This window comes from Aspergillus campestris (assembly GCF_002847485.1).
Source record: "Aspergillus campestris IBT 28561 chromosome Unknown P168scaffold_1, whole genome shotgun sequence".
NCBI lineage: Eukaryota > Fungi > Ascomycota > Eurotiomycetes > Eurotiales > Aspergillaceae > Aspergillus > Aspergillus campestris.
The window spans coordinates 963,836-983,876 of NW_020194336.1; the positions used below are offsets into that span (position 1 = coordinate 963,836).

General features: G+C 50.2%; 9 protein-coding genes across 9 annotated transcripts; 5 read left to right on the forward strand and 4 right to left on the reverse strand.

Moving 5' to 3' along the window:
• The first annotated feature begins 178 nt into the window (after window positions 1-178).
• On the forward strand, window positions 179-1,925 carry P168DRAFT_286182 (tRNA-dihydrouridine(20) synthase (NAD(+))). The gene is made up of 2 exons (XM_024836293.1): window positions 179-897; window positions 933-1,925. Exons 1-2 carry the CDS (start codon window positions 280-282, stop codon window positions 1,635-1,637), a joined length of 1,323 nt encoding a protein of 440 aa, XP_024696614.1. The 5' UTR covers window positions 179-279; the 3' UTR covers window positions 1,638-1,925.
• An 889-nt stretch (window positions 1,926-2,814) lies between these two features.
• P168DRAFT_262086 (DEAD/DEAH box helicase) lies at window positions 2,815-6,326 on the reverse strand (the record flags this gene model as incomplete). Its single annotated transcript, XM_024834728.1, has 1 exon — window positions 2,815-6,326. Exon 1 carries the CDS (start codon window positions 6,214-6,216, stop codon window positions 2,815-2,817), a length of 3,402 nt encoding a protein of 1,133 aa, XP_024696615.1. The 5' UTR covers window positions 6,217-6,326.
• Window positions 6,327-6,460: 134 nt separating this feature from the next.
• Window positions 6,461-7,421, forward strand: P168DRAFT_6449 (vacuolar ATPase assembly integral membrane protein VMA21). Its single transcript, XM_024842076.1, has 3 exons — window positions 6,461-6,848; window positions 6,932-7,017; window positions 7,099-7,421. Exons 1-3 carry the CDS (start codon window positions 6,751-6,753, stop codon window positions 7,233-7,235), a joined length of 321 nt encoding a protein of 106 aa, XP_024696616.1. The 5' UTR covers window positions 6,461-6,750; the 3' UTR covers window positions 7,236-7,421.
• Window positions 7,422-7,607: 186 nt separating this feature from the next.
• P168DRAFT_300794 (putative cystathionine beta-synthase (beta-thionase)) lies at window positions 7,608-8,437 on the reverse strand (the record flags this gene model as incomplete). The annotated part of the gene is made up of 2 exons (XM_024838468.1): window positions 8,115-8,437; window positions 7,608-8,021 (listed from the first exon to the last, which is right to left on the reverse strand). Exons 1-2 carry the CDS (start codon window positions 8,217-8,219, stop codon window positions 7,608-7,610), a joined length of 519 nt encoding a protein of 172 aa, XP_024696617.1. The 5' UTR covers window positions 8,220-8,437.
• Window positions 8,438-8,815: 378 nt separating this feature from the next.
• P168DRAFT_262089 (Fe-S cluster assembly protein dre2) lies at window positions 8,816-10,030 on the reverse strand. The gene is made up of 2 exons (XM_024834729.1): window positions 9,375-10,030; window positions 8,816-9,322 (listed from the first exon to the last, which is right to left on the reverse strand). Exons 1-2 carry the CDS (start codon window positions 9,967-9,969, stop codon window positions 9,009-9,011), a joined length of 909 nt encoding a protein of 302 aa, XP_024696618.1. The 5' UTR covers window positions 9,970-10,030; the 3' UTR covers window positions 8,816-9,008.
• A 318-nt stretch (window positions 10,031-10,348) lies between these two features.
• Window positions 10,349-12,380, forward strand: P168DRAFT_286185 (putative mitochondrial phosphate carrier protein). The gene is made up of 6 exons (XM_024836294.1): window positions 10,349-11,074; window positions 11,132-11,296; window positions 11,357-11,610; window positions 11,662-12,007; window positions 12,069-12,088; window positions 12,147-12,380. The coding sequence occupies exons 1-6, from the start codon at window positions 10,787-10,789 to the stop codon at window positions 12,217-12,219; spliced, it is 1,146 nt and encodes a 381-aa protein (XP_024696619.1). The 5' UTR covers window positions 10,349-10,786; the 3' UTR covers window positions 12,220-12,380.
• Window positions 12,381-13,024: 644 nt separating this feature from the next.
• On the forward strand, window positions 13,025-13,688 carry P168DRAFT_277662 (DUF3602 domain-containing protein; the record flags this gene model as incomplete). Its single annotated transcript, XM_024835622.1, has 5 exons — window positions 13,025-13,073; window positions 13,139-13,169; window positions 13,231-13,300; window positions 13,371-13,493; window positions 13,560-13,688. The coding sequence occupies 5 exons, from the start codon at window positions 13,025-13,027 to the stop codon at window positions 13,686-13,688; spliced, it is 402 nt and encodes a 133-aa protein (XP_024696620.1).
• A 2,056-nt stretch (window positions 13,689-15,744) lies between these two features.
• On the reverse strand, window positions 15,745-16,473 carry P168DRAFT_6530 (uncharacterized protein). The gene is made up of 3 exons (XM_024842080.1): window positions 16,265-16,473; window positions 16,008-16,198; window positions 15,745-15,945 (listed from the first exon to the last, which is right to left on the reverse strand). Exons 1-3 carry the CDS (start codon window positions 16,371-16,373, stop codon window positions 15,943-15,945), a joined length of 303 nt encoding a protein of 100 aa, XP_024696621.1. The 5' UTR covers window positions 16,374-16,473; the 3' UTR covers window positions 15,745-15,942.
• A 2,640-nt stretch (window positions 16,474-19,113) lies between these two features.
• Window positions 19,114-19,925, forward strand: P168DRAFT_6543 (uncharacterized protein). The gene is made up of 2 exons (XM_024842081.1): window positions 19,114-19,754; window positions 19,819-19,925. The coding sequence occupies exons 1-2, from the start codon at window positions 19,381-19,383 to the stop codon at window positions 19,889-19,891; spliced, it is 447 nt and encodes a 148-aa protein (XP_024696622.1). The 5' UTR covers window positions 19,114-19,380; the 3' UTR covers window positions 19,892-19,925.
• The last annotated feature ends 116 nt before the right edge of the window (window positions 19,926-20,041 follow it).

Sequence of the window (20,041 nt, forward strand, 5' to 3'; positions counted from 1 at the left end):
GCTTGAATTATATACATGATACGGACTATAAAATAGACTGAATTACACCAATCGTAATTTATGTAAAATATTTTCGTAATAATACGAAAGCTTATCCTATCACCACGTGACTATCAGATTTTCGGCCTGATCGCCAGATTCTCCAGGAATGACACGAAAAACTTCATCTCAGGACGGACTGCTCTCGGCTTTCTCCCTCGATCATCAGTCCGACTTCTGATCGACGACGCTTCCCTCCTTCCGTTCGGATATGATATGCTCAGATTTCTCCGCTCCACGATGACTGCGCTCTCTTCCACCCCTCGTGTCCCTATCCCCGCGAATGGCGTCGACTACCGGGGGAAGGTCGTCCTGGCCCCGATGGTGCGCTCCGGCGAATTGCCCACACGCCTTCTCGCCCTCAAATACGGTGCAGACCTAGTCTGGGGTCCCGAGACCATCGATCGCGCCCTCATAGGCACCACCCGCCGCGTGAACCCGCGGACCGGGATCGTTGAATTCATCCGTCGGCCGTCCAACGGTGGCCGCCCCAGCGAAGCCGACAAGGACTCCATCATCTACCGCATCGATCCCGCGCGCGAGAAGAACCGCCACATCTTCCAGATCGGCACCGCGAGCCCAGACCGCGCCGTCGAGGCAGCCACGCTCATCGCCGCCGACGTCTCCGGCATCGACGTCAACTCGGGCTGCCCCAAACCCTTCAGCACCTCCGGCGGCATGGGTGCCGCCCTGCTCAAGGACCCCGAGCGTCTGGTCTCCATCCTCGAGGCTCTCGTCCGCGACGTCGGTACGCCCTTCCAGATCGGCATCTCCGTCAAGATCCGCATCCTCGGCGAACCCGACCTCACCGAGACCCTCGTCTCCCGCCTCGTCCAGACCGGCATCACCGGCCTGACCGTCCACTGCCGCACAACCCCCATGCGGCCCGCGAGCGCGCCATCCGCGACCAGCTGCGCATGGTCGCCAACGTGTGCCACAACGCCGGCATCGCCTGCGTCATGAACGGCGACGTCACCTCGCGCGACGAGGCCCTCGCCCTGATCGCCGAGTACGGCGTCGACGGCGCCATGGTCGCCACGGCCGCAGAATCCAACCCGTCTTGCTTCCGCACCCTCGCCGAGGGCGGCCTCCTCCACTGGCGCGAAGTCGTCTACGACTATCTCCAGGCGGCGATCGGGATCGAAAACCGCTTCGGCAACACCAAGTTTCTCATGAACATACTCCTCCCCGGCAAGGACCGCGAATTCAAGATCGCCAGAGACTCTAAGAGCTACGCCGACTACTGCTATCTCCTCAAATTCCCGGATCTCATCCCCGAGGCTCAGCGCGTCGACGAACTGATGGGCCTGGCATCGCGCTCCATCACCGCCAACGGGACCGCTCTTCCCAGCACTGCTACTACCTCCACTTCCACCGTTTCCACTACTACGACAAACAATCACAGCAAAGCCGTTCAGCAAGCCCTCGAGCAAAACGAGTCCGCCCGCGCAGCAGGCGGCGCTCCCCGCTCGAAACCCACCCCGTCACCCCCTAGCGGCGGCGGTCCCATCCGCACGAGTGCCTTCCCGAGCCCGACAAAACCCCAGCCCGAAGAGACGGCTCCCGAAGCTTCTCAGCAGCAGAAACTAGCTGCATAGATCATCTCTTCTATACCTCTCAGCGTTTTTTTTCTCATTTTTTCTATTTCACATTCGTCTTACTTTTTTTCCCCCCTGCATATTGATATCAACCCAGAACAAAAGTTACGGCATTACCATATCTTTCCTACTCGTTAAATGATTGACACTTGATACGGCCGATTTGCATTGTCGGTGTTTTAACCTACTTAATGAAGCACTGTTGGTTTCTTGTTGGAGTTTCTAGATATTTATTCTTATTATCATTTCCTGGTATATCTGTATATACAATACAAGCCTACATATGAATCATGAGAGAAGCCGTTCTTTGGAGCTTCAGTAAATCTATACTTGAAATGTCACCATCGCTTATATCACGTATGACCTACTTACTCTATAGTCGTGCTTGTTCTACAGCGAGATAAGAATATAATGATCATGATAGTTATAGTAATAGTACTAGGAATAGTAATGTAGTCCCCAATAAAGTAAATAAATTAAAAACCCAACCCAGCATTCCCCGCCCCACGCATGGCCAAAAATGAAGAAAAAATAATAAAGAAAAAAAGACGAAATTGATAATATTCAAGATAGGCGAACCCAGCGGAAATGACCCCTTTCTCGAACAGAACGCAGTGGAGACAGCTGTAATAATAGCAACACCACCCACCATCGAATATATGTGTAGTCCGTGCTAGAACCAATCAACCAACCTACCACACGATGATGGAAACTTTCCCGTGGAAAATAATGACCTGAAATGGATCCCATGAAAGACAAGCAAGAATGCCTTGTAGTGTAGTGTAGTGTAGTACATCTTGCCTTGTCTTATCTTGTCTTTTGCAATATGCAGACAACCAAGCAAGAAGCAAGCAATACAACTGTGTCAACAACGCTAGGACAAGGTGATAAAAGTCTTGTTGTAAACAAAGAATAAAATAAGTAGAGTAGATGACATGAAACTCCTTCTGCAATGACAATAACAAACATAGATAAAAACAAGAGTCTCTGCGTAATAATGGACGATGGTCTAGGCCGCTTGTAACAAACGTAGATATCTAAGCGGGATCAACACGCATGTACAAACTGCATATGCGGATGGATATCTTCAGGGGAAACAAAAACCAAACAAAAACGAAAAAGGAGAAAGGAAAAATAAGACGAGAATCAGAGAGCGGGGGGGGGGGGGGGGAATTGGTTACTCCTTGATATCAGCAAGCACCATATCCTCAACGACCTTCATGCCCGCTTCTTCAGTCTTCTTAGATTCAGCAGCGTCTTCGCCGACGACAGCCTGGTCAAGGGCGAGCTTGGTCTGGCCCAGTGCGTAGATCTGCTCTTCGATAGTGTCCTTAGTGACGAGACGGATGACCTCCACGTCGCGGGTCTGACCGACACGGTGGGCGCGGTTCTCAGCCTGCACGTCTTCCTGGGGGTTGAAGGAGGAGTCGAAGATGATGACCTTGTTCGCGCAGGCGAGGTTGATGCCCGCGCCGCCGGCCTTGGTGGATAGCAGGAAGACGGGGATGTCGGTGCGCTCGTGGAAGGCGTCGAGGATGGACTGGCGGTCTTCGACGTTGGTGCGGCCGTCGAGGCGCACGAAGCCCAGATGCTGGTTCTCGAGCACGTGCTCCAGGATGTCCATGACCATGGTGAACTGCGAGAAGACGAGCGTGCGGTCGCCCTTCTCCTTGAACCGCTTGAGCAGCTCGCACAGCCGGTCGACCTTGCCCGAGTCCATCCATTCGGCGTTCTTGAGGGCGAATTTGCCGAGCGAGTTAGGGTTCTTCACGCACATGGTATGGCATTCGAAGTCGTTGTAGGCTTGCAGTTCTTCGTAGATGATGTTCGGGTTTGACATCGACCACTGCTCTTCCTTTAGGCATGCCTTGGCCATCCGGCTGAGGATCGTGTCGTTGTAGTGCCGCCGGTAGAGCAGGGGGTGGATCGCCGCCTGGCGGAGCTTCATGAGGATGTTGGCGGACTTGTTGCCGGTTTTCTTGCCGGCTGCGCGATCGGCAATTAGCTTGCGGACTTCCTCCTTTTCGTGCTCGTAGATCTCCTTCTGGGCCGTGTTCATCTCGCAGTATTCCACGTGGGAGACCTTGGCGGGGAGGTCGATGACCTGGTGCTTCTTCCGCCGCAGCACAAACGGCTTCAGCATCGACTTGGCACGTTCGATCCGCTGCGCAGAGAGCAGCGCCGAGTGGGTCTCGTCCACGGTCTTGGCCTTATTCGCGAACACGTACTGGAGATCCTCCTTGCGCTCGTTGAACACCTTTGGCAGGATGAATCCCAGCAGGGACGCGAGCTCCTGGAGGTTGTTCTGCAGCGGGGTGCCGGTCAACAGGAGCTTGAAGCGAGCGGGAATGCGGATCAGTTTTTCGTAGAGCACCGAGGTGCTGCTCTTCAGCATGTGGCCCTCGTCGTAGACGCAGGCGCAGAAATCCATGTTGCGGAGGAAATGGGCGTCCACTTTCGCCTTGGCGATCGTGTACGTCGTGATGACCACGTTGATATCCTCGCGGTTGTTTTCGATGGTCTCGCGGATCTCGGCGCGCCCGCTCTGGTTGGCATAGTACGGCATCACGGACAGCGCGGGGCAGAATTTCTGGAACTCTCGGAGCCAGTTCTCGATCGTCGACGACGGGACCACGATCAGATGCGGTCCCTTGATGCCCTTCTCGTACAGGTGGGCCAGAAACGCAATCACCTGGCACGTCTTGCCCAGACCCATGTCGTCGGCCAGGATACAGCTCAGCTCCTTCTCGAAGAGCAGCGACAGCCAGTTGATCCCGACCACCTGGTAATTCTTCATCTTCAGATCTTCGCGCATGATGGCGGGCTGCGAGATAAACCGGTTCTTGCGGGGCCCGACGCCGGGGCCGTCGCTGTCCTCTTCCGAATGCTGGCTGGCCGGGGTGCCGATCCCAGAGTCATGCGACGCCCCGGGGTCAATCGACACCAGCTCCAGTTCCCCTTCCCGCTTGCCGAAGATGTCCACGCCCCATTTCTTCATCTCCGTCGCAACCGGCCGGCCCAGCTCCTCGCACTGCGCGACCAAGGAGTCCACCGCTTCGTATCCGACCCACATATCCAAACACTTGTCCACAATCTTCTCTCCGATAGGCTTGGGCGTCTTCCGCCCGCGGCTGCCCTTGGGCTTCGCCGACTGGTCCGCGGTCGGAGCGGGGACGGCACGAACGGCATTCAACGAACGGAAGGGTCGGTGCGACACGAGGAACTTGGCGATATCTTCCGTGATGGCTGCGATGTCGGCCAGGTCAAGGATGTTGCACGTGTTGAAAAAGTTGAGCACCTTCACTTCCACGGACCCATCAATCTCGGGAACCTCCTCGACGCCGGAATCCGAGTCATCGTCAATCAACAGGGCCTCAGGAGACTCCGATCGCGCGGGCGAGGCCGGCTTCCGTCCCTGAACCAGTCTCCCGGACGTCTGCGCCGGGCGCGGCGGCGAGAGAGACCGATCCGACTCCGGGGATGACTGCCGGGTCTCCCGGCTCTTGGGGCCCCTCATCAACCGTCTCCGCGGTTTCGCATCCTCCTGGGGCGGTGGCGCATTGCTGGACTTCTGGGGCGGGGGGTTCTTCTGCAGGCGCATGGCGGACCATTTGCCCTGGATGGTCCCCCGCGCCTTGATCTGCTGCTTTGCGGGCGCGACCGGCGAGATACGCTGGCTCGCACTCAGCTCATCTTCGGACGATTCGATGACAAACGGTTCCCCATCGTCGTTCATCATGACCACGTACTCCAGCGCATGTTCGTAGTTGCCGCGCTTGGTCAGTAGGGCGTACAGGCACTCCTGGACAGACTTCTGGGGGACGATCTTCAGCATGCGCTCCACCTTCGCCCGGGTCTGAAAATCTTCAATCTCATGTACCGACGAGATGTCCATGTCCATATTCACCGGGTGGGCGCGGGACGGGGCATCCTGACGGGGTTTCTTGACGGATATCCCTTTCGGGGCGAGATCGAGTTGGGACGCGGACCGTTTCGCGCCCTGGGGGTTGTAGAGCGAGGAGGAAGTGATCTCCTTGAACCGGTCCATGGCACTACCGCCGCCGTTACCCACGGGGGAGCCCATAACTTTCTCCGGACTTCGCGAGGACTTGGTGAACTGGGCGGGTTTGATATCGGTATTTCGCAAAGTCAGCGCGTCGTCGTCGTCAGACGAACCACCACGATAGGTCGGGCCGTCGTCGTCGAGATCTACCGCTGGGGCACGCTTCGCAGGGCCGGTGAAGGCAGGGGGACAGAATCGGGTACCGGCCGGGGCGAGAAAAGTGGACAGGCGGCCAGCGGTGGCCGTGGGACGAGAGGGAGAGGAAGAGGGCGGAGGCGACGAGGCGGGAACCTGGATGGTTTTTGCAGAATTGGGGACCTCGACGATCTGCGTGGGTTGTGTCAGACGCTGAGAGACCGGGGTCCAGGATTGGGATGCTGCGGGTGGTTGGTGGTAGCGATCTGGCAGAGGAAGGGTGGCAACGGTCTCGTAGTCCTGATCCTCTCTGGGGTCGGTCGGAGTGCCGGGGACAACTTTTCTGTCGCGGACGGGGGTGTCAGGTATTAAGTCGTCCATAGTGGGAGCAAACTTTTTCAAAAGAACCCAGCTGGATGGGATGGGACTAACATGATCCGGTTCAGGAGGAGATGCGACTGTTGGGTCTCACTTTTGACTTTCTCTCTTCATCCTGGCACTTTCTGGTCCTTTTTTACTTTTTTTTTCTTCTCCGCAAACGCGCCGAGACGCGCCCGGTCACGTGAGACAGATCAATTAACCATCCATATCAGGATACTCAAGAACCTTGTTTTCGAACACATAAGTCTTTCTTTCTTGAAATTAATATATTCAATAGCCCAATTAATACTATCCTTATTCATTCTAATAACTGAAAAGATCACGGTATCAGTCCTGACAGCGGAGCTCCTCCCATCCACCAATCAGCGACCCGCAGCGATCTCCCGTTCTCATCATCGTCGCATTCCATACACTATTACGACTCCATCCTAACTCAATTCTCTGTCTCTGTTGACTTATCCAACAATCGAAAGGGTTATATCAACCTCTCTACAGTATCTCATTGTTCGTAAAGACGACTTATCTCTCTCCACCATGGCCATCAACCGTCCACAGAGCCAGTCCCCCGTGGACCCCTCAACATCAATGGAGACCAAGCCTTCTGCCTCCGATGTATCACCCGTGGTTCCCAAGTAAGTCGCCCAGCTATAGTTACTGGCTATCCCTCAACCCATCCATCAATCAATTACTCAATGACAAAACTAACTCTAACCAGACACGTTATCTACAAACTCCTCGGCTTCACCGCCGCCATGATCACCACGCCCATCGGCATGTACTTTGTCACTGTGGATTTTGGCGGTATGATACTTCCCATCCGCTTGAAGGGGCTGCTCGCAGCAGATTATATATACCCTGTACAGCAATGCTAACAGTGTGCAGGGTCCGCTACTGTCGGGGGCATCACGGCGGCCATCACGGCCAATGTCGTCCTGTTCACTTATATCTGGGTGGCTTGGCAGGATGACAAGGAGGAGAGGGAGGCGTTGGCGGGGAAGAACGAGAAGAAGGCGCAGTAGCTGCATCCTTTCCCCTTCTTTTCTCTTTCCCGCTTATTCTTTTTCTGTTGATCTATTTATTGATTGTAGTGGGTAATGTCTATGTGGTCTATGGTCTGGCGTTGTGGACTTAGCTGCTTTGATTGATTGATATCTTGTTTATTGTTGAGGCTTTTCCAAAATGTTGATTTATATATGTAGCTCATGATCAAACTCAAGTTGAAAGACAGAAAACAAGAGACATCCGGTCATGTTGAGATATACGAGTCATTCCAAACCATGTTGAATACTCCGCGCCTGATAATGCACCGGAAACATCACTCCACAAAAGAGCCAACATATATATAGAAAAGACGAAAAAAAACGGCACTAACCACAAGACAGAGGAAAATATTATGTCGGCCGTCTCCTCACAAACTCCACCAAATCCTCCCTAGTAACCACCCCCAGCACAAACTTCCTCGACGCATCCGTAACAACAGCAAACGACTGCTTCCCCCTCGCCTGCCCATCCACGCCCGCCTCGCTCTCAAAGAACCGCTCCAGCTCCTCCAGCGGCGTCTCCATCGTGATCACCTGGTACGTGCCGCGCTTGCGGTTAAACCGCTGCATGGCGGTCGCGACGCTGTCGGATTCTTTGACGGAGCCGTCCTTCAGGAGGGCCTTGAGGCGCGGCATGCTGAGGTAGCCGAGGAGGGAGCGCTTCGTGGATGAGATCACCGTTAGGTGCGTGTAGTCGCGTTCGTAGGCGGTCAGCATGGCGGAGGAGATGGGGTCGTCGGGGAGACGGAGAGGGCGGGGGTGGGTCTAGGTCTTCGATTGTTGCCTTTTTTTTTTTTATACTGTTAGCTGGTGGGTGGTGGTGTGTGATTGGGGAGTAGAGGAGGGGAAGGTACATACCCCCCGGTATTTGTTGGCCCAGGCCGACTGGGGTGTGGATGCATCGCTCGCTGGGGTGAGCTTCTCGCGGGCGAATGCCTCGCTGGCGGTTGAGTATGATGCCATGGTGGTAGCCGATGGGCGTGAGAGAGAAGAAGGTTGGAGAGACGATGTGTGGATTATAATTTCGAGATCGGTGGGGGATGACGTTGTCGTGCTCAAGGATTCAGTCGTTAGGTGACAACCAATACTAAGTATCAATCGTGCTGGATAGAATAGTAGGTTGGTGGATTCAAATTGGTATGACGGACAACTTCTATGCTGGCCGACAATTCTCGATATTGAGCAAAACCAGACCATGCGATGCCCGGCGGACATCCGCTCATATTGCCGCGATAAGTAAAACGGCGCTATTCCAGATTGGACCTATGATGCCTGATTTGTACTAGTTTGTGCCCGTGGGTATATTCTGCTTCTGTATAAAATTTACTGGGACACCCATGTTGGTATGGAATAATATCTCTTTTCTGCAAAGTCTTTGAGACTACAAATCCCAAATTATCGATCCTTCCAGGTTGAAGATTCAACATTGCATCCAGTGCTCGCGTGCTCAGTCTCCAGTAATACACCGCCCGGCAGAATAGGCCCCGCGAGGGGTATTCAACCCCACTACGCGATACCGAGTGTGATTTACGAACATTTGATATGATATAATTATACCTGTTGATTGCAAAAAAATTCTAAAGCAAGATGAGGATGAGACGAAACAATGCTGTAAAATAATAAACTCATAATCTTGTACCATCACGAAGTGACCATTAAGATGTATTTTATGCCTTCAAGTATAACCCGAGATCGATCGGCAGGTGCGTCGCAGTCGTAAAATATGAAATCATAGCCAGGATTGCTCCTTGCTCACAGCTGTACCACATCATTCAATATCTTCACCTCCTCACCCGGCTTGAACGCCGGCAACCCGATGTACGGGCAACTGTCGCATCGGAACGCGTCTCCCAGCGAGCAACTGTTGCACGACCCCGTCTTCCCCTGCACTGTGAAGTCCACCTCGTCGTTCAGATCGGCTGTGTTGAACTTGAGGACGTTTAGATCTTGGTCCGACTTCTCCACGCGCTGTTTGTCTTCCTGCTCGATCTGGTCGGCCAGTCCGCACGTGCAGTCCTTGCAGGGACGTCGTCGCTTCTTCGCAGTCTCTGGTTGGCAGTTCGCCGCTGTTCGCTATCAGTATCACGTCTCTAGAGAGGTAATCCGAGGTGGACTAACCTGAGGGAAGGGGCCTCTTCAGATCCTCATCAGACAGCAACGCGTCCTCATCAATCAACTCATCTCCATCCTGAACATCATCCAAAGAAACTGTGTTCGCCTTCGCCGCACTCTCGTCCTCCTTCTTCTTCTTCCCAAACCGCAGAGGCACAGCAGCCTCCTGGTACGCCGGCTTCTCAAACGCACCATCCTTCTCGACCAAACCCGCCAGAATCGCCTCCAAACCCTGCGTCGCATCCATGCGACCGTCCTGCAGCTGTAGTTTCGCGCCAGACTTCATCGCCGGCACCAATACACTGTATACATCTCTGCTGAGAAGTTGGAGGGCCTCCCCGCGTCGCTCGCCGGTGCTGTCCGTCAAAACCATGACCACATCGTATGTATCGGCGGGAAGCGACACAAACCCGGCCGACACCCGGTCCAGCATCTGCAGGTCGGTGGTGGAGCGGTCGAACGTGGTGAAGACATCCCGTAATTTTTCCTCGTGGGCGGCGATCGATGGCGGGGCCAGGAGGAGACTGCGCTTCTGCTCCGTCTTTGGCGCGAAAGACGGGCTGAAGTCGTCGGTTGTATCGATGGTGATTGAGGGGGCCATATTGTCTGAATCGAGGAGAATGGGTAGATGATAGAAGTCCGACAGGGAGGGGAAATAAGCCTGAAGACAAAGCTTATCAAATTTAGGGAACAAGCCCGGTGGCCAATTTATCACCGAAACGGAGCAATTACTAATCGGTGGAGACCACGGATCTTATTTTTTTGATCTGTTACTAATTAGTAATTCCTGTACAGTCGTATTAGTCCGGTGTATACAGTTTTAGTCCGCGGAGACGTCCATTCGTACTTGTTGTATTTCCAATGGTTGATTTAGCGGTGAAATTTTCATAGTGGGGTTATCTGACCGGGCTGAAGAGGTACTCCATGGCAGGCACCCTTGTCTCAGTGACCATTGCACTCTGATAGAAAGTGGGGGACTCCAAATGTACCTCTCAAACCAAAAATACTCCAATACTTGGGTGCGGACTGCAGTGTAATAAATTAAGTTAATCAACCCTGCGGTGCCGATCACGGACGTCATCACAGTGGGGTATCAAAACGATCAATGAGCTTATGAAGTGTACTGTACGGAATAGTCTATTTAACCTGCGTCCTCAACTGCCATCTTCAATTCAATCGGTTAATCTACTATGTAATCTATTAATCTACCACCACCAGTGACAAAAACAACTCATAATCCATCTCCTTAACCAGTTGATCATTGAGTTTGGAGGACTTGCCGAAGACCACCCAACTAGCCAGTGGGGCGATCGATAAGCAGCTCATTCTTACCTACAAACAAGCATCCGTCTACGCGAGTCATCTCAGGGATCATCCTCTCCCAATCACACAGGTATTGTTCTTCAACAAAATAAATCATGCTTCCTCCCGAGCGCATCGTCACGTCGGTCTTCTCCTCCCAGCACCCCATCGGGCGTTCCGCAGAGCGGGCGCATCGACCGGAGGCAGCCGGGTCCGCCAGACGACAGCCCTTTCCCGCATGGAGCGTGGTCGACGAGACCAAGAAGAAGGCCGATGCGTTCGCTCACGAAGCGTCGAGAGAATTCGACGTCGTCAGTCAAAAGGCCCAGGCCAAGACCGGGAAGATCGAACCCTGGACGCCCAAGTACTACGCCTCTTGTATAGTGGGTGGACTGCTGGCCTGCGTAAGTTCCCACGCGGTAGTCAATCGTCTGGCGCTGCTGACTCTTGCGTCTCAATAGGGCCTTACCCACACGGCGGTGACTCCCCTGGATCTCATCAAATGTCGCCGTCAGGTGGACCCGCAGCTGTATAAGAGTAACGGCGAGGCGTTTCGAACTATCCGCACTGCGGAGGGCATCAGGGGAGTGTTTACGGGCTGGAGTCCTACATTTTTCGGATACAGCGTAAGCTGGGCGCGGGGTGGTGGACAGTCCTCTCGAGTTTACTACTAACTGTGCTTAAAGGCCCAAGGAGCGTTCAAATACGGTGGGTACGAGTTCTTCAAAAAGTTCTACAGCGATATGGTTGGGGTTGAAAATGCCCAACGGTGGAAGACATCGCTGTATCTGGTCGCCAGCGCGTCGGCGGAGCTGATTGCGGACGTGGCGCTGTGCCCGTTCGAGGCTGTCAAGGTGCGCGGGCAGACGACCATCCCGCCCGATATCCGGTCCACCTTTGGCGGGATCTCCAGCGTGATGGCCAAGGAAGGCGTCAGTGGGTGAGTACGGTCTGGGTGTGGCTGTCGAGCGCGCCATATTGATCGGAGCAGTCTCTACAAGGGACTCTATCCCCTGTGGGGACGACAGATCCCGTATACGATGATGAAGTTCGCCTCGTTTGAGACCATCGTGGAGCTCATCTATAAGAATTTGCCAGGCAAAAAGACGGATTACAGCAAGGGGGCCCAGACGGGTGTCGCCTTCACCGGTGGGTACATTGCTGGTATTCTGTGTGCGGCGGTCTCGCACCCTGCCGATGTGATGGTCAGCAAGCTGAACGCCAACCGCCAACCGGGCGAGGCGTTCGGTGCTGCCATGAGCCGGATCTATAAAGAAATTGGTTTCGCGGGACTGTGGAATGGACTCCCGGTCCGAATTGTCATGATCGGAACCTTGGTGAGTGATCGTATACTTTTTACTGGACGAAGCTACCAAGCTAACCGCACATGCTGCTTAGACCGGACTGCAATGGATGATGTATGTCATGCTCTCTGAAATCAATGGCTCTCCGAGAAGATACGCTAACACTCAGCAGCTACGACTCCTTCAAGATCTTCATGGGTCTTCCCACGACCGGAGGCGGCCCAGCCGCGCAAAAGAAAGAGTGAGTGAGGCTGCGTCATGTCGATCTCTTAATCTTGCCCATCTTGAACGGGTGGAGACCGTAGCCAAAGTCGCCGTAGTCTTTTCTTTATCTCTGTTTGTTTTCATATTGTGCTTTGTGTGTACTTACCACCAGACTGTAATTGTATTCTCCACTCCTTTTCTACTAGTTATAGTTACCACTGTCCTTAGAAAGGCCAGGATTGTATGGAGTAGATACTAGAGACCCGCCAAGAACTTTTTAATCATCGGTGGGGCCAATCATAGTGGGGAATGACCTTATCTTATCAGTCGCAACGCCCACCAAATCACGATAAGGCCTCGCTCGTCTCTATGGGGGAACTGATACAGCCGGGCAGGGCAGGTAGTCAACCCCCGTACCATCCTCGACGTCAACACGGAGCGCTCATTGTGTGACTGGATATATTACAAACAGAATACTAGTCAGAAGTCTATCGTCAGGATTATACTGGCATTCTGCCCAGTACCACTACCCCATATAAGTTCCGCCTTTCCTCACCCCGACCACTCCCGACTTACTTCCCACTCTCCTGCGCAATCGCGACGATCGTGGGTTCAACACCGTGCATTGCGCCTGATCGAATGTGGAATAGGTAAAGTCAATCTTGATTTCGTGAACTGCATGGGTTGAGTCAGCGACGAATCAATCTCCTTCCAGTCAATCATATCTACCTAGTACCTAGGTACGCACCTAGCCATCCTTCTTCCTTCCCCTGGCGCTTCCCCTTTTTTTTTTCCATTCCTTGCTTATCTCTACTAACCAAGAACAACACAGTTTTTATGGTAGTCATGGTCGAAAACGAAAATCATGAGCCGATCGTGTCGCATGGTCGGGGAGGTGTGTTGCTTTGGACCCCGCTTGTTTTGTGAAGCCGTTGGTAGCTAACGTCATTTGTGTCGCAGGTCAGGGGAATATCGGTGCTGATCCGACACCGTACGTCTCTGATAATTTGGGATTATACAATTCTACCATAATATATTGACGCTGAAGATAGATATGTCGATGCGGGTATAGTTCGCGAGGGAGTGTACGGCGACCAAGGCGACGGCGCGTACTCAGCAGGTGTAAGTCACCCAAGCGCAGTTCATCCACACCATACTATATACTTTCTCTAACAAATTTGTATCGTGATAGCGCGGTGGAGCCGGCAATATCGGCTCTCCCAACGTGCGACCAACGTCTACCGTCCCCCATGATACCCAGGTCGTTCCGGAACTGGCGGTTCGCAAATCAATCGATGGTGACTACCATGTTGGGGTATGCCTTTAAAATCTTTGATCGTGGTGTTTGGAATGATCGTGGCAACATGCTAACAGTTACCAGCGTGGTGGCCAAGGAAACGTTCACTTGGATGAGCAGCGTCGCAAAGAAAAAGAGGAGAAGAAGCATCAGAAGACTCTTTCTTATAGCGGGTTTGCGGATAAATTGAAGCAGAAGTTGTTTGGGAAATGAGCTTCTTGTTTGGTTAGTTGGTTTGATTGATGTGGTGATAGTTATCTCTTTTGTCTTATGTTATTTACAATTTTGTCTATCGTTATTTGTTGTTTGCTGCTTTCTGTGATTCCCACTGGCTATGATGCGTCAGTTTGTGGTTCTCTTGTTTGGTTTGAGATCATATGTCTAAATTTACTTGGACAGTACATCTACGTGAGGTAACAATAGTATGCATCAAGCTCTATGAGTGTCTATTCAGATCATAATCTCCAACCTATCCTAATCTAGAAATCTCAGTCTTTTTGAAATATCATAATATGAGAAGATTCTAAGTCCTTGTGTTAAGGGACCACACATGGCCGGGTCAAATCTCACATCTAAACAAAACGAGCAGCGATCAATTCCACAATTTAAGCGAGAGATAAAACACGAGACGCAAAAACAGGAGAGCTGGATATATGTTTGGAGTAAGTCCGTGGCCCATATCCTGAACAGCATCCATTCTGAGTTCAAGATTGTCAAGATGCCCCGACAAACGAGGATACTCATCTTTCGCATATGTTGCATTCAACGTCACATTGCTGATAGAGCTTCCATCCTCGAATCGAATCCAGGTCACCACTTCGTTCTAGATCAAATATACTTATATATTGATTAGTGCTCGTCTGGGTCAACAAAAAAAGAATAGCTAAACATGGGAGTAGGATCATTTGCTTATGGCCTTCGACTTTTTTTAGATTGGGAGAAGAGGCTGATTAGATTCCTGGGCCAAGGATACTAGCTCCGCTCTCCACACTCAACCCCAGGTCAAATTCTCAAGAAGCAAGGCTCCTTGATAGTGTCTGATTAGGAGGAATGAAGAAGTGGAGAGTAGCACAGACAAAGAATGAAATCAATCTCTATCGGGGTCTTCATCCATGATCATCAAGCACTGACGAGGTCAATTTTTCCAGACAGAGTTGAATCTACCGTGCGCGGAACCAAATGGCCTGGGATGGTACTACAATGGCCCTATCCCGGAACCAAACCCCCAACAACCTGGTCAGTAATAGTTGGTTTGTGGACAGAAACCACATTAGCATGTTGACAACAACATAACAGTACAGCAGAATACACTACAGTGCCAGATAACTTCCTGCTCGCCCACACTGCTGCTTCACTCTGCTTTAGAATTGTCATATCATATCATATCTCTCCATTGAAAAATGTACTGTATCAATATCTGTTGGGTATATCAGTCAGGTTATGTCTGTCCTATATCAATCGTTGGTCAACGTTTTGGCGTAGCGGTCTTGAGAATATCTCCAGGAATAGTGTACAGGACGAGGTGAGTAGCCAGCAAGCTGACACCAACGAAGCGTACTCCCAATGGGCCCGAGGATGTCTTCTTCTCCCATCTTGTGTCCGTGCCTTTTATGACTCCTCTGTTCTCCATAATCTCACACGTTCTTATGTGTTTCATGATGCTATACTATACATCTATCGTTTTCCCCCTTGAAGGACCTCTAAGTCATTACACAGAGTTCCTAGAATGAGGGTTCGAAATCTCGACGCAAAGGCCTCCAGAGAGACCCAATCTTACCCTCGGCGCATCAGATCAAACCGGACATGTCATATCATCGAACCCATCAATTTCTTTAATTCAGACACACTCCACATACTTCTACTAGTCCTTAGAAGTTGAGGCCTGACAATGCTCCCTACGCTATTTTCTCGAGTAGGTGAAAAGTAGGTAGCCACATGATCCTTTTGTCCTCATCAGTAGTGCCTTGAGCCCTTGACTGTTCGTGGTGCTGGTTTGTATAGGCGCATATGCCGGATATTCCTCCTGCCTGATCATACTAGATAAGCAGTGTCATGCTGCTCAGTAATCAAGGTTTAGTATTATACTGAGTCGCCCGACCCTCTGGTTTTCGTAGGGATTGATCAGTCCTCGCTTCTGCCTAGGCATGCTACCCGTATCAAGTTGGGGATACTAGTACCATGATAACTGATAGATTATGATATTACCTGCTTACTACCTATTAGATTCAGAATACTTCTACGAATATAATAAGTCTCCTGCTAGAGCAGAGTAATGTTGGAAATTCAATTATCAAAAGATTAAGTTTACAGTCATGGCAGGACCATGGTTCATGGAACAGGCATATCTTGCTGTGTTCAACAGAAAAGAAATAAGCAGACTAAAAATCCTCTTTGAAAGACAAGCTTTGGTGTGACAGGTGGAGATTAGACGATAAATCCGCATGGACAGTCTCACATAATGAAGACCTCACTGTTCACCAGTTGTTAGTTCTATAATCAAGAAGATATATCTAAGAGGGCGTTGATACTTACTGGCCCCACAAAATCCAAAAAGTCACTTGACCTTTCACCACCGTCATGACACTCAAATTCCGCAGTCCCAGCATAGCCAACCCCGTCATTAGGATCTCTCCTGCAATAGAACAAACTGTGTCCCCTGGTGAACTCGGTGCTCTGGATCCCATTCTCAGCCAGCGCGTTGTTAATCTCGGGTCCATATATCCCTATATAATTGTGTCAGTAACGTGACCCATCGACACAGGTAGATGATAGATCATATATAAGAATACCTATATCCATAAGATTCCATCCACAGTAATAAGTATGGTCCTCACAATACTTGGCTGTCACTGAGGACGCCATAATTGTGAAGAGACCCAGGGAAAGAGAGAGCTTCATTATAGATTCTCAATATTGTCACAGAATTCAAATTTGAGTTGGCTTGGTATCCAGTGTGTTATTCAGCTTGGTGGTAGTCAAATAATGTCCCTACTGTTACTGTGGTTGTTTGAGTTGTGATTCTCGTCCTGGGGGTTAGGGTACCTATTTATCTCCTAAAGTTCTGATATTGTTTTCTTGTTTTCAGGCCTCCTGTAGCATTATTGACCCTTGAGTCCCGTTACCAGGTCTTAAGAATTCTGTACTACTAGTACTTTGGAATGCTACCCTCAAGAGAATATTATCTTATTATCCCTGTTTGCAGGGGTTAGGAATCTTATCCTACTCTAGAATGATCCAACCAACCCTGTTTATAGGAACTAGGGATTTTAATACTGCCCTACAGAGTAAGATAGCATCTTATTATCCCTGCCTACAGAAAGTAAGAATCTCGTACTACTCTGGAATCTACATGTTAACACCGCAGGGCGCGGTCTTTCGATCTAGTGGTATAGCGCATACTCCAGAGTGTGGCATAACACTACTATTATTATAAGAATGTATGATCATGAATTTACGTATTCCACGAATTTTTATTTACTTTTATCATGTTCTTGGGATAGCCTTCACAGGTGCTTATTTATACTATTCCACTTAATTATTATTTAAGACCTGCTTGCTATAGTAAAATTGTATAGGTAAGGCTCAGCTAGGCCTACGCACAAATTGCAAACAGGTATTGAGGGCTCAATCTGTCACCCTAACCCTCAGCCCTAACCTGGAACCTGGAACTCTCACGGGTAGCCCCGGGCCCTGACTAGTGTGTCAGCTGACGTCAGTGGCTATGGCACTGTGTATTCATTCATCCAGTCAACCTAGAAGTATCTGGATATTGATCGTAGATTATGTTATTCTGTTCTCTATCTTCTCATTTTTCTTTCATTCGATTAGCATTGCTGGATAGCTATAAGGGGTGCAGTGATGAAATTCTTTTGGAATTTTCTTTCCATTCTACTTGAAGCTATTGCAGACTAAAGCGCAAGGATAGCTACTCATCCAAGACTTGCGCAACTCCTTCACAAGGAATGGAGAACCAATCTGTCCGCAGCTTAAGTACATTGACAGGTGAATGCCCAAGGAGACCTGAAAGATGACACCTACAAACATCTTCAATAGTGAGGTTTGTTTAGATGTCACCTCCCGTTCATTTAGGTATCAAAGTATGCATTCAGCTCTCTTTCGGAGACTTCACATAGAATGCCTTCCTTTTTGAGCATTTGCTTTTATACTTCACTAAGAATGCGGCTATGCAACCGTTGAATGAAAACCAACATTCAATTCAATATCTTGTTGTCAGCTGGAAAAGACATATAAACCCCTTCCCTGCTAGATAGTATTCTTCATCTGCAATCTATACTTCTTCCTATATTTCTTCCTATATATTTTCCTATATATCTTCCTACACTCGAAACACATGGTGTTTGATTTCGACATGTTTGGCCACGCTATACGAGTGTTTTGGTACCTCAAGAGAGCACCAGATATGGGTTTCTGGTTCAATTTCTTCCTAGTTCATTCATATTTGGGTTGCAACCGTCATGCAAGGCCAGCTCGATCCCCCAACCCAGTCTATGACATCGACATGTGGAAGGTCCTTCATTTGTCCCCAGGTAGCGACCCGAATACCATGTTGTTGGGTATATACACCTCAAATTTTTATACTATCGAACCTCTAGCTTCTGGGACAGAACAAGCCTCACCTGCCAATAGCTATGACTCCCATTCCCTATGGGTTTTACCAATTTGACAAAGGAAAGGATGAACAGTCCGTCGTTCTGTCGTATACGAGTCTACTGTGCGAGCAGAAGTCCAACATCAAACGATATTATATAAGTGTGAGATGTTTGGTTTTCCATCCCTCAAACGAGTGTCGTGGAACTATCATGCCTCTCCTATACTACAGCCTAGTGCTATTTACCGGTCTAATCAACTAGCCAGTCCCATTTTTACCGCGCAACCATTGCGTTGTATCAAGCTCTTCTTTTGAGGAATAGCCCTTATCTCGCCATGTCTGGTTTATGTCTACCCGAGTCAACTCACCAAACGAGACGGCCATGCCATCTTGCAACAACCGCAACAACAGGACAGCAAGTCCTGCCCTATATCAACCTCCTACGACCACGACAAGGATTGCAATGATGATATTTCTCGAAGCAATCACCATCAGACCCAGACCGCTGGAGGATACCTTTCGACAAATCAGCTGGTCTGAGTGGTACTATAATGGCCCTGTCCCCAAACGAACATCAACGATCTGATTGGTATCGCTTCACTCAGCGGACAATGACAGTATCGACATGTTTATAATGGCTGGACAGTGAGAATATACCGCATTGCCAGAGAATAGCCCGGTCATCCGCACTCTTGGTTTTTTATACTTTGAATCATCAATACTATTATCATTCTTCTTCGTTTGGGGACATATTATATCCATATCTTAGAGAATGGAATACGGAACGAGCTTGATGATGCCTACCGACACCGGCGAAGAGTACTCTCGCCAAGCCTGAGAAATGCGAAGACGACGATACTAGCGCGCACGAAGCCTGTTCCAAGCACCGACCCTTTTCCAGTATGCAGGGAGATAGTTGCGGCTTTGCAGGATATACAGACTCAGTACCAGGAAATATTTACTGCCTGGTACACATACCCGCATCCACCTATGATGGGAGGTGGTGAAGCTGCAGAGAGCAATGAAGAGAGTGATCTAGAGGGGATATTCTCTCGATACTTCCATACTTTGATCTGAATATGGAAATGTCGTTGTTACCACCAGAGGACGCATGCTATCTTTGATTGTTCTCATATATAGCATGTTTTCCACGCTCTTCCTATCTCATGTCGTCTCCGTGCCTTCCATGACTTCTCCGTCATACGCATCATATGCTTCTCACATGTTTCATGATGCTGTCCTATATACAACATCCGTGGGGTCAAATCGCGCAATCTCGGATTCTTCAAGTTTGAAATGAGGTCCAATCTCCGATACAAGGTCTATCAAAGGATCACCTCAAGGCTCTCAGCAAACCTATTACCGCCGACATTACCAAATAAAAGCGGACATGTCATCGAACCCATCGGTTGTCTAATTCCACATTTTACACACTACCTACCCACCTTACGTTACTCACTATACATACCTCCCTCGACCCATCCCATCGAGCACAAGCACACACATACAAACAGCCAGCCTAAAGAACGAGGCCCACAAGCACTCGCTCTCCTTTTGACAGAGGCTGATAATATGTTACTTCTCAGCGATGGTCTATTCCTTCTATACGCTATCTGTGTACTCTACGCGAGTAGTGTGATACCAGTCAACTCCAGTTCCATTGAGCCAATGTACAATATAACTTGCCAGTGGATCTAGCGACTGGGTTGTGCATTGACTAAATTTTTCTATAAGGAGCAACACACGAGAGAGCAGTGCTCATTCGTTGATCAGCCAACCGGTCCTGAAAGTGCCGCCAGCCAGATAGACAAGCAACCAGTCAAAACCACCCCACCAGTCTCCCGTCCTCTTTCTTCGTTCTCCATATCCTCAACATCATGAACGACAGAAGATCTGGTATCGACGCGATATCTCTACCACGTCGTCAATGACCAGTCTACACTGCTTAAGATGACGA

Excerpts from the sequence above, each read along its gene's own strand:
- P168DRAFT_262089 (XM_024834729.1), bottom strand. The coding sequence starts at position 9,969 with ATGGCCCCCTCAATCACCATCGATACAACCGACGACTTCAGCCCGTCT. Across the intron at positions 9,323-9,374 it reads GAAGAGGCCCCTTCCCTCAG|CGGCGAACTGCCAACCAGAG; the intron begins GTTAGTCCACCT and ends GATAGCGAACAG.
- P168DRAFT_286185 (XM_024836294.1), top strand. The coding sequence starts at position 10,787 with ATGCTTCCTCCCGAGCGCATCGTCACGTCGGTCTTCTCCTCCCAGCAC. Across the intron at positions 11,611-11,661 it reads GCCAAGGAAGGCGTCAGTGG|TCTCTACAAGGGACTCTATC; the intron begins GTGAGTACGGTC and ends TGATCGGAGCAG. Across the intron at positions 12,008-12,068 it reads TTGTCATGATCGGAACCTTG|ACCGGACTGCAATGGATGAT; the intron begins GTGAGTGATCGT and ends CATGCTGCTTAG.
- P168DRAFT_6530 (XM_024842080.1), bottom strand. The coding sequence starts at position 16,373 with ATGAAGCTCTCTCTTTCCCTGGGTCTCTTCACAATTATGGCGTCCTCA. Across the intron at positions 16,199-16,264 it reads ATGGAATCTTATGGATATAG|GGATATATGGACCCGAGATT; the intron begins GTATTCTTATAT and ends ACAATTATATAG.
- P168DRAFT_6449 (XM_024842076.1), top strand. The coding sequence starts at position 6,751 with ATGGCCATCAACCGTCCACAGAGCCAGTCCCCCGTGGACCCCTCAACA. Across the intron at positions 6,849-6,931 it reads GTATCACCCGTGGTTCCCAA|ACACGTTATCTACAAACTCC; the intron begins GTAAGTCGCCCA and ends AACTCTAACCAG. Across the intron at positions 7,018-7,098 it reads TGTCACTGTGGATTTTGGCG|GGTCCGCTACTGTCGGGGGC; the intron begins GTATGATACTTC and ends AACAGTGTGCAG.
- P168DRAFT_286182 (XM_024836293.1), top strand. The coding sequence starts at position 280 with ATGACTGCGCTCTCTTCCACCCCTCGTGTCCCTATCCCCGCGAATGGC. Across the intron at positions 898-932 it reads CCGGCATCACCGGCCTGACC|CGCGCCATCCGCGACCAGCT; the intron begins GTCCACTGCCGC and ends GCGGCCCGCGAG.
- P168DRAFT_6543 (XM_024842081.1), top strand. The coding sequence starts at position 19,381 with ATGAGGTCCAATCTCCGATACAAGGTCTATCAAAGGATCACCTCAAGG. Across the intron at positions 19,755-19,818 it reads TCCAGTTCCATTGAGCCAAT|GAGCAACACACGAGAGAGCA; the intron begins GTACAATATAAC and ends TTTTTCTATAAG.